Genomic DNA, 12,238 nt, shown 5'->3' on the forward strand with positions numbered 1-12,238 from the left:
AGACAATAGACAAATGGGTGTGGCTGTGTTCCAATAATACTTTATATATAAAAACAAGCAGTACACTATAGTTTTGCCAACCCACGTGCGGGAGGATGAACGACCACATAGCACAGGGCTGAGTCAGTGGATTTATCCCAGTGGAGGCCCCAGGCATATGAGAAAATCCAACCAAGATCAGCAGAGCTGGTCTGCAGCTGACTAAGGAGGCCAGCTGATACCAGAAGAACCACCTACTTGATCCCACTCTAAATTGCCTACCTCTAGAATTGTGGTTTAAACCACTGAGTTTTGGGTGGTGTTATATAGTAATAGCCGAGTGATTCATTCACGTACACACATGGATGTAAATGTAATTTGGAAAATAAATTTACTTTGCAACCAAAACAAGGTATGTCTTTCCCCTCTTTTCCCCAGACATTTACACAAAGATATCAATTTATGAGGCCCAGATAATCTATGTTTTATGACTACTGTGATAACAGCTTTTTAAAATTTATTTTTATTTTTTAAAAGATTTTATTTATTTATTCATGAGAGACACAGAGACAGAGAGAGAGGCAGAGACACAGGCAGAGGGAGAAGCAGGCTCCATGCAGGGAGCCTGACGTGGGACTCGTCCCGGGACTCCAGGATCATGCCCTGGGCCGAAGGCAGGCGCTAAACCGCTGAGCTACCCAGGGATCCCCAACAGAAGCTTTACAAATCTTGGGTAATTTAAGGTAGACATTCTGAGGTCCTAAGAAAATCCTTAAATTTTCTAGGCTGGTCAGGTCAAGTTGTAGGATGAGGCACATGGGAGAATTACAGGAGTCCTAATATCTTCATTCTATGTTACTTATATCAAATATACAGCATGAGATCCTTACTGAAATCTAGTGGGAATGCCAGCCCCAGGCATTTTCTTTCCTCTGCCTTAGAAGGGGCTTAGCCTTTATTATTTACTTTATAGAGATTTTGTTATGATGGAATTATGGTGAAATATTTACAGAACAGTGTTTGCTAGTCACATTAGGTTAGTGGCATCTACCTTTGATTTCTTGGATTTTTTTTCTCCAGAAATTTCAGCTTTTTTAATCTCTGGAGACAGAAATATTTTAAATGCAACTAATTTGTTTCATGTTTTCTAGCTCTATTTATGACATTTACCATTGTGTTCCAAGCACATCTTTAGAAATGTAACAGCCTTTCTTGTGTGTTCTTGTTCAATCTCATAATAGCTATTGGAAAGCAAAATTATGTTTTAATAGTCCATGACATCCTTGATGGCAATAATCCCCAATACACATGATATTGTATGTCAGGATTAATTTACTTCACAAAATATTATTATTCACAGGTTTTATGAGGGTAGAAAAGCAGAAAAATAATTAGATTTGTAAATTCCTATTGCATAAGTTCTTCTGGTATAAACAATATGCTCAAGAAAAGTTACAGCTTTTGAAACGCACCAGAATGTGATCAAAACTTGTTTAAAATTATATTGAATCCAAAAAGAACCCTTTTGAACATAGAAAATATTTAGGAAATTGTCATCATTTTCCAATAGTTGCGCAATACAAAGTGCCATGTGAAGCATACAATGGCAGCAAGCAGAAAGGATCTGGGTGGATAAATATACCTGGCCAGATCCAGGATGTGCGGTCTGGCTGGATTCCCTCCAAAAATCATACTGACCTTTCAATGATTCATACTCTCTGCCTAGTATTTGACAACTAGAAGAAATTACCCCCCAATTTTCTATGAGCCATAAAGTGATAGTCTTGGATTTTAGATCTGAGTTTCTCTCTGATGCACATTTCCTATTTTATTATAACAAGAGTAAAATTATAAATTGTGAAGGTTGATGCCTTTATAAAGTGCTTGTGACAAATCATTTGGAACATTTTAATATTCCTACGTAGCACCTTAGAACAACTGTTCTTTTAGTACAATATTGGAAAAATTCAATGTTGTAAAAGATATATAAATATTGTTTCAAACTCCTACTTATTCTTTTTTATTTCATCTTCAATACTACGTCATTCTCGAAACATTCGCTGGCCTCCTAAGTTAAGCTGAATTCCCTTGCTGTCCAAATCTATGCTTTTCTATAATAATTGTCATCACGGTGTACTGCAGATGACTGTAGATGCTTGTTGAATCACTGCAGGTCCTCTGGCCTGTCTTGTAGCACCTGCAATATTCACCACTTTTTCTCTAGACCCTCCTCCAGGGCCTGGCATGCAGCTGGTGGTCAAATAAGCAAAAGATGCTTTTGCTTTTAGCCACTGACCATTCTTAAAAGCTCTTTAATAAATTTCATTTATGCACTATTCATTCCAGGAAAGGATTTGAGGTGGTCCTGCAAACTCAAGAGCCCTACATCATTGTCTTTCATCTATCTCCATTATCATGTCAAAAACAAACAAACAAACAAAAAACCTGGCTTCACTTTTATTAGCTATATGGCCTTGAACCAGTTACTTCATCTTTTCATCCTTGGTCACGGAGTGAAATTGGAGCAGTGAGTGGTACTTGTTTCATAGAGATTAGGGGAGGATTAAATGGAATAGTGTAGGTAAAAATCTTGCCCAGGATAGATACTCAATAGATGTTACTTCTCATACTCTGCTCACGGAGAAAAAAAAAAAAAAGACCTAAAAAGAAAAAAAAAAAAGAAATCATATCCTTGACTACTCATCATTATGTAATGACTCACGTCCCAGAAAACTAGATATGGAGCTTGTAGGGTTTGGGACTTTTGCTGTGTGTTTAAATAAGCCCACCAGATACTACTGATCTGCTCTCATGGTAGGAAATCTCATGAAACGGAGTCATGTTAGCTTACACCCTCACTGACAAAGAACAACTCCACTTTAATGTCCAGAAATGCACCAAACAGTGAAGTCAGACTATTACGGTATGGGGTGCAGGTCTCATGTAGAACTCCTGGGGTCTGGCTAGGGTATTTAAATCCTTCCACACCTTAATTCTCATCTGCAAAATGGGCTTAATGACGGCACCAACTTGTTTGGCTCTTATGAGGATGAAGTGAATTATAGATGTGTGTGTTTGGCACAATGCTTGGTACGTAGCATGGCTCAGAAAAGAACAGCTTTAAAAAATAAAGTGTATCGTAAAAATGTATTCTTTGCTTTCCTGTGTGGAACTTATTTTTCAAGGTTCTCAGGTATTCGCTAATGGAAAAGGAAAATTACCTCTCTAGTCAATGAAGTCTAAAACTGGTTTTGGACACCAAGATAAATCGCTGAACACAAAGGAGCATGCAATGCTGAGCGCTGGCTGTGGACGGTGGAGACCTGTTTTGGTCATTCTGCATACAGAAGGTTTTATAAGAATTGATGGTGATGCATCACCACCATTAATGATAAAATAGAACTTTTTTTTTTTTTTTTTTTTTTTTTTTTTTTTAGAGAGAGAGAGCCAGCGTGAGAGAAGACAAGCAGAGAGGAAGGGCAGAGGGAGAAGCAGACTACCTGCTGAGGAGGGAGCCAGCCGGATGGATGCGGGGCTCTATCCCAGGACCCTGGCTGGGCTCATGACCTGAGCCGAAAGCAGATGCTTAACTGACTGTGCCACCCGGGCGCCCTAAAATACAGCTTTTCATGACACATATTGGTATCTCTGAGGAAAACAAACTTGTTCAAATCATTACTAGATGTGTATTCCCAAAGAACATAATTATTTTATCTCTATGTGTCATTAAAAATAGTTAAGGAATATCCTTTCCTGCTTTTTAACTAATATTGACTGCTGAACCATCTTGCCCAATCCTATTTTGTTTAATACTTCTATGTACTATTGAGTTAGTAATGCTGTGTGGGTTGATAAATCTTTTACAATTGACATTGGCCTCTCTTCTGTCAGGGACCAGAGAATGGAACAGTCTGCTACCTTCCATAAGCAATCCTTAGACAATTTTTCTCCCACTTAGCTAGTGAGAGAGAATTGTCACAGGTTAAGAACTTAACGTAGAAGAGACGATGATGGTCTCTCTCTCTCAATATTAGAAATGAGACATTCAGTTTTCTTGACTGGAGTGGAGCTTTTTCCACATGCAAATCTAATTGATGACAGAGATGCAAGATTGCAAGGTCACAGTTCTGTGCCTACGGGATGGCTAGGAATAGTATTCTTAGTATGTGCAGTCGACAGCCTTCTCTCCTTCACAAAAAACATTTTGCTTCCCACCCAAATGTACCCCTTTAGAAATCTGGATGCCTGATGAATTAATACAGACCACACACCCTTGTCTTTGGAGGAACAGAAACACTGAACATGTAGTGAAATATAGGTTGTCTTTGGGGGAAAGAGTCCTCATCTATGGGATTCTAATCATAACACCATTAGTAAGCTGCTCTCAGAACCCTCTTTTTTGTTTTGTCTTCATGCCTATTAGCATCACTTCGTCTGTTCTCTTCCAATCTCTATAAACGGCCACCACTCTGGATAGACACCTTTTCCTTATGAGCATAAATGTTCCTTCCTCTCTAAATGTCAATTTTTTTTTCTCAAAAAACACTTTCTGAACACTTACAGCGTGCCTGGCCCTAGGATAAAAGCTGAGATACAATACTGCATAGCATCAAGCTTCAGCTCAGGTGCAGCACTCAGGCTCGCAGGGTTGTTGTTTGTGATACAGTGTTGTTCGTAATATAATTTGAATGTCGCCCTTCTGGCCAATCACATTCATTCAATTATTCAATAACTCAGTGATTTATACATGCATAAAATTCTCATTTTGCACACAACACATGCTAAGTACTTACATAAAAACCTTGTAAAGTAGGCATTCGTTTTCTACAAATCACGATTTCGAAACTACCATGCAAAATAAAATATACCTCCATACTACTTTTTCAAATTTTCATGGAGATAGTAACTAATTTTGAATAAATTAAATCATATCTTCAAAGTACATATTTCTAACATTTTGATCTAGAAAAGAAGTACTCACAGATTTAGTATTCCCTTCAATAACTTCTTCTTCCCGTGGTTCAAGTTTGAGATCCTTCAAGAAATAGGGAAGGAAGGCACCAGGAGTGAGACACAGGAAATACCATATACTTGAGTGGTAACTGTTTGATGGCTAATATTGTACCAAAAGGACCTCATTATCTTAAAGGAAACAGAACGATTCTGATTTTAAAAATGAAGCCGTTCTAGTAAAGTCTGTTTTACCTATTTATCAATGGTAAAAAGCCATTTCAGATGTGTTTAATTTGTTATTACTTTAAGTTTACTGATGACATTAAAAGAGAACAAAGTGGAGCAGATTCATTAGAACAGGGAAAGGATAGGTCAGGAAAGACCAAGGATGACGAGGCTGACCTCTTGCTGTCAGTGCTGATCGCCACTTTTCTCAGAGATCATGACTGACATTCATGGAAGTGCAATAATACTTTTATACTCTAGTGATAATGTGACATCACTAAAACATGAATTCAAAAGCAATTGAAAACATTACTGATTTTTTCTAAAAGCCAACAACTACTAAAAAGATCCTAGACTCTTCTGCAGTGATCAATGGGCGGTGCTAATGTCTCCAGTGAAACTAAGCATGTAATCTCTGAGGACTTCATTCTAAGAATATATATCCTAGCTTTATGGTAAGTGAGGATTATGTGCAATAATCCCTTCAAGTAGATAAGAAATAAATTTAAAATTGTAGAAATTGAGACTGTCTGAAATAATATAAGCTTGTTAAAGACAGAGCTCCGTAGCTCTAACGCTGCTGTTCCCTTGTAAAACTGTAGACAAGTTATTTGGACTTTTCTAGGGTTCCCTTTTACTGTTTCTTCTGCCTTGAATTCTCTATTCCTTAGGGATGCATCTAGCTGGCTCCTTCTTCTCTCTCAACATAACTTCCTTAGAACAACCTGCCTGGATCACCCACTTTAAGTATTCAGTGCCTCGTCTCTACCATCCTGCCTTACTTTGTCTTCACAGTACTTTTCACGATTGGGGGTCACCTTGTTTCATTGGTTTGTTTACTGATTTTCCTGTCTTTATTGGACCAAGGGCCTTACCTGTTTGGATCACCACTGTACTTCCACTGCCAGAACAATACCTGACATAAAGCAGATGCTCTATAAACACTATTGAGTAAATGAGCGGCTGAGTGAGTGCCCCATTGAAATCACAGCTTTAAAAAAACAATAAAATAAAAATAAACAAATAAGTAAATAAACAAATAAGAAAGAAATTACATCTTTTCCCTGAAGGCAAAGTGATGCAATGCATATGCACGTGAGCTGAATCTTAAAGAATACCCTATGGATAGAAACTGCAACGACAATGATCTCCTTGACCACTCTTTCCCTGACATCAGCTCAGGTACGCTTTTCACTTCCATCTTCTCTAAGTTAGGAACAACACCTAAAACAAGTGGTATGAACGCAGCATCCTTAGTTCTACTCCTTCAAATGAGGACGTCCTGTGATCTGATGATACACTTAAGGCGTCATGAAAGTCGAAGAGGTTTTGCTGCTGTTGTGTTGTTCGACACATAGTTTTCTGCAGAGCTCAAGCAAAACATAAAATCTAATCTCAATATATCTCCAGAAATTCTCATGGGAAGAACGAATGCCTGAAGGAACCTGTAGAAATTTCAAGTATTATCCCCGCATACACCCCCCCACACCCCCCCCATGAATGGTACTGGGCTTAGTTTACAGTGCAGGAAGGATTTATCATACTAAGTGCAGAGAAAAGAGAACAGGTGTTCCACTGCAGGTACACTTCCTTTTAATGGGGGAGATCAAACCCGGTGCCAACAGCTGCAGGAGACAAGAGAGTCAGCTGTGAAATGACATGTACTTAGCTACTGTTTGGCAATTGGGTAGTTTTTCCTCTAAAAGCCTAATTCACAGTACAGAATAAGTTGTAGAAGAACATGGAACTTGCACTGCCTCTCCATTCATTAAGACAGGTCATGCTGAGCCCCACACAGCTGGGACCCAATGCCGAAGACCAGCACATCATACTTTCAGCAAACCTCTCAGACGGTGTCCTCAAAATGAAACCCTTTCATAGGAAGGGAGGGAGAAAAAGTCTAGGAAAGAAAGAGATGTGATAATACTTTGATATAAAGTTACGGAAAAAAAAATAGGCATGACCTAAGTTTAAGCTTTCCTTTAAAAATAGCTATATAAAGTTAAGACACCAAATAAAGACAGGTTTGCCAAGAACTTCGAACCTATTTTTAAAAGGAGGTATTTATGTTCTTTAAATGAATCTGAAATTACGTAACAATTGAGTCTTTATGTTTTAACAGGGTTTGTTTTCCAAATAGAGGTCACGCATTCCCACGTCTTCCACGACTGGGAAGCTAATTTTCTTAGCCACCATTTTTCTTACGGTCATGTTTAATCTTAGCTCGCATACCAATTAATAAAATCAGGAAGGAAGAAAGTTGGATAGTAGCAAGCTCTAAGTTTAGGTTATTTGCCTGGTTAGTGGTCAACATAAATGTAACAAGTAAGGACATGGTGGCAGAGGGACTGGAGTTCTCCAAGGTTTCTTCCCCTGGACTTGGTTCCTTGCACACAATCTCCTTTTCAGAGATCCTCCTCAACTTCAGGGCTTGGAGCATTCATCTTTGTAGAGACGGCTCTTAAGATCTTAAACTGCGGGCCTGACTTATCAACATGTAACCGAACATCTCTGCCCAAGGGGCCTATTGGATCTTGAAATCAACACATGTGATCAACACGTTCAAGTGTTCACCTCGCCTCACCTTACCCATGATCTCTCACTTTTCTCTTCCTTTCTGCTAATGACACGACTAAGGCGGTCAGGCTCAAATCCTCAGACTCTAATCTGAGATCCCCCTGTGCTTTACCCTTTATACCCATTCAATGGCCTTGCTCATTTCACTTCTAGGCTTTCAAATCTGCCATCTTCTTTTCAGTCACATTGGCCAGGCCCATCTCTTGCCATTCCTGATCCCAGGGGGCTCAGACGTACAACCCGCTCTTTAATGGCATCGCTTCAGCTGGCTTTGGTGGCTCTGAGTTTTCTTGTTTGAATCCAGTTTGAATTCTTGCTGTCCAGTTTTCTATCTAAAGAATGTTTCTGGTTATGTCACTTACCTGTCGAAAAATAATAAATGCCTCTTATTTTCTCCAAGACCAAGTCCACATCCCTTACTCTGTTATTTAATGCCATCCATAACATGGCCCCTATCCATCCATGCAATCTTACTTATTACCACTTACCTAAATGAAAGAATCCAACCAGGCTGGCCTATTTAAGGTTTACTCATGCTACCACCCTTACCTGACTGTCCTCTCTAGCTGCTCTCTTTTTACTAAAATTTTACTTGTCCACAGCAAATATTTGTTTGTTCATTGGTTGGTTAGCAGACTGGCATTTATTGCAATTTTAATGACAATACATTTTCTTTCCAGTGAATTCTCTCTTCTCCTTTCAATACAGTGCTCTGGGACCATCAACCAAGATGCTTTTTCCTCCCTTATCCAAGTCATCAGACTGGGACCAACCAGATTCTATCCCTGGAAATCTTGAGCACAAGGTCAACAGACTAGAGATGGCTGGAACTCCTTATTCCAGGAGCAGTAGACCATCCAGTATTTCTCAATTAAATCCCTAGGGTTGTCTCCTGACTTTTCCTGAATCCCAGTTTCTACAGCGCCTGTTGATTCTGTGAGCACTCCCGTATCCTTGCAGAAAAAAAATTGATTAAAGAGGTGATTTCTGGGGAGACCTGGCTGGCTCAGCGATTGAGCATCTGCCTTCTGCTCAGGGTGTGATCCTGAAGTTCCGGGATCGAGTCCCACATCGGGCTCCCTGCATGGAGCCTGCTTCTCCCTCTGCCTGTGTCTCTGCCTTCACTTTGTGTCTCTCATGAATAAATAAAATCTTTAAAAAAAGAAAAAAGAGGCGATTTCTGTTGCTTGTAAACAATTCCTAATCGTCATCATTTTAGGGCTCAACTGAAGCCCCTCCTGCCGCACTAGATCCTTGCCAAGCACCTGGCTCACAGTGATCGTTCCCTCAGGAAGCATCTGTAGATTGCAATTACCATCTTTGCAGTTGGTCAGCAAGAATTTACTGAGCCTTAACTATGAACCTGGTTCTGTACTATCTTTTAAGAAAAGATAGGTTTTAAGAAAAATCTGTTAACTCCATTTTTATTTATAAAGCTTAATTTTACAAGTAGACTGTTGGGTTCTTCAAAGTGAGTAACTGTCTCAAACATAAACGCTTCTCCTTGGCACCTGGCACGCACAGAAAACACATATTCTTACTTACTGGCAAAACCTGCCTCTCCTGTCAAAGCTGTTTCAGGGGAACACCACTACAATGTCAGGACCACACACACTAATTGGTTCTGTCAATAAAAATAACTGGAAACACAAAATACAGATTTGAAAAACTCGTCACATCCTTACTTGCTTGCTCACAGGGTAGTTCCAATGCCAAAAATCATCAGTTAACATGCTAATTTATAGGAGTTGAGACTGTAATTTCATCTTTTTAGTATATGACACAACCACTTCCCTGAATCATTCCAGAAAATTCCCAAGATATCCAGGCTGTCCCTAAGAGCTGCCATCTGCATCAGTCAAGCATACTGCTCCCTATAGCACTGATAACCAAAGAGGCAGGCAATGCAGTACATTCATTTAACTTGAAATGCTACATCCTATTTTTTTTTTAAAGATCAACTGATTTATAAAAGAGAGGGAGAGCGCGTGCACGTGAGCAGTGGGGAGTGGCAAAGGGAGAAGCAGACCCCACTGAACAGCGAGCCCATGTGGGAATTGATCCTAAGACCCTGGGATCATGACCTGATCCAAAGGCAGACATTTAACTCACTAAGCCACCCAGGCGCCCCTCTACATCCTGTTTCAAATATGACTAGGGGTAGGAGTAGGCGGACTGAGAATTAATGTGAGCACCTGTATCTGCTTTCACAGAAATGCCTAGATAACTACCCAACAGCCACAGCCACTTGTAGCCTCAGGGAGTTCCTGGCTGTTATTCTATCTGTGGGGCAGCCACGGATATATTAATGCAGTGAGGAAAATGGGTCAGAATGTACTGAAAAGTGAGAGGGAGAAGAAAGAAAAGGAAGCACCTACCTTCTTTTCCAGTCGATCAATTAATTTCTGGAGTCTATTGATCTGGGTCATCCACTGGTTATCTTCTTCTAATAAGGCTTGAGGGGAAAATCATGAGGGCAGTGTATTAAACAGAGCAGGAATGCTGGGGCATCTCAGAACTTTCCTTTTACCCCGAAGGAAGCACACAGTGTCATTGACTAGTCACCACCCTTTTAAGAAATAGATTCACGTGAGTGCTTTCTAAGTTATTGACTTCCATAGACCATGTGTCCCAGCGGGTTCATTTGCACTAGTCTGTGCTTTTTATGTTGTTGCCTGTGCTGGCCTTTGATGGTCAAAGAACAGATCCTGCTGAGCCGTTTTCACCACCTCATGAGATGGCTGATTTTTCTTTTGAAAAAAGGAAAGCATCAATCAGAAATTCTAAATCTGCTTCTGGGACAGTGGCAGGAGCCAGGAAAGTAACAGGCCCAACCACAGTAAGGAAGCTGGGGGCTCCTTTCCTAGGGACCAAGCTGAATAAGCATGGACACTATGGCCATGGCACCACAGGGAAGAGTGCAGAATCTTAAACCTGCTGATTGTGGTCAGATTACTTGACTCCTCTGGCCTCGGCTTTCTTATTTTTAAAATGGCAATAATATCATCACTGGCCACATGGTCATTGTGAAGATTAAATTACAACAGATTAATGGTCACTGTGAGGATTAAATTACAACATATATAAATACACACACATATATACGTGCATACATATGAGGTCTACGTCTGTCTGTGTGAACATAAGCACATACCTATATCCAGCACCAGATCCAGCATTATGTAAATCCTGCTCCTATTATTGCTGCTATAATTATTTTTTAGTTTAAAAAATGTTTAAGTACCTTTTATTTTATTACTGATTTTCCAGTAAGCTCTACACCCAACATGGGGCTAGAACTCATGACCTGGAGATTATTCAAAGGTGCAAGAGGGGAGTGCCTGGGTGGCTCAGTGGGGTGACTGGGTGGCTCAGTCAGTTAGGCATCTGTCTTTAGCTCAGGTCATGATCCCAGGGTTCTGGGGTCGATCCCCATGTCGGGCTCCCTGCTCAGTGGGGAGTCTGCTTCTCCTTTCCCTCTGCTGTTCCCTGATTGTGCTCTCTGGCTCTCTGGCTCTGAGATAGATTAGATAGATAGATAGATAGATAGATAGATAGATAGATAGATAGATAGATAGATAGATAAAATCTTTTCAAAAAAGGTGCAAAGGGAATATCTGTGGTCTGAGCCCCTGCACAAACATCCTGGCATCTTTGTGTATCCTCCTTATGGCAGCTCACTCAAAATGATTTCATAGGTATTTGCTGAAACAATATTATTGATTATTTCTGGATGGGAGGATGTGATCGAATTCAAACTAAAAAGCCTTGTTTTAGCTTTGAATGGTAAGAAGTTAAGACCAAATTATAAAGCAGTAGCCCTTTACATTAGAATTCACTTCTCTCTCTGCATTCTTGGGTAAAAACTCCTCTCAAAGCCCATCACATAAATTATGATGCAAAAATAAGCAGGAGCACACAGAAGTAGCTATCCCCCCAAAAAAAATCAGAATAAGGGTGCTTTATAATAGAAATCATTGTCACTGTATAAACACAATTTATATCTGTTTTTTAATTTACAAATTAGTTAACACATTTCCATTCTGCGTTGTTCTCAAAAGGACTTAAGTTGACTGTCACTTCAAAATTCCTTAGAAGGATATTTTGGGTTTCACTCTGTTTTCTAAATGGTTAAAGTGTAAAAGAAAAATCTATATTTTGACGCAGGAGCCTGGTATTGTCATTTAATCAACACACGGTGGACTGTGTTACTGCTCCCAATTTTTCACTTTCTTCCTGTTATAGAACTGTATGTGTACAGCTGTTGCCCCTCAACTTTGCAGTACCCCTACCACAATGGGCCGAGTCCATTTCCCTTCCCACTGTTACTGGGTTTGGCATGTGACTCATTTGGCCAACGAAGAGTCAGCAGCTAAGATGCACCCGGTGGTTTTAAGTGAGTTGTGTGATCTGGCCTGTTTGTGCTTTTGACACCCGCCAAGAGAAGAAATTGCTCCAAGGAGTCGCCGATCCCAGGAGGCTACGTGCAAAGCAGGGCCGAACC

General features: G+C 40.0%; 1 protein-coding gene across 1 annotated transcript in view; it reads right to left on the reverse strand.

Annotated features, from left to right (window-relative positions):
• The window catches only part of NECAB1 (N-terminal EF-hand calcium binding protein 1), a 186,962-nt gene that overhangs the window by 21,110 nt on the left and 153,614 nt on the right, over positions 1 to 12,238 (reverse strand). Inside the window, exons 8-9 of the mRNA XM_041768387.1 lie at positions 10,113 to 10,189; positions 4,961 to 5,014 (exon numbers count right to left, since the gene is read on the reverse strand). Of these exons, the coding sequence (XP_041624321.1) occupies positions 4,961 to 5,014; positions 10,113 to 10,189 (131 nt within the window). The remainder of the gene's footprint in view (positions 1 to 4,960; positions 5,015 to 10,112; positions 10,190 to 12,238) is intronic.

The sequence above is a fragment of the Vulpes lagopus genome, chromosome 9 (assembly GCF_018345385.1).
Source record: "Vulpes lagopus strain Blue_001 chromosome 9, ASM1834538v1, whole genome shotgun sequence".
Classification (NCBI taxonomy): domain Eukaryota; kingdom Metazoa; phylum Chordata; class Mammalia; order Carnivora; family Canidae; genus Vulpes; species Vulpes lagopus.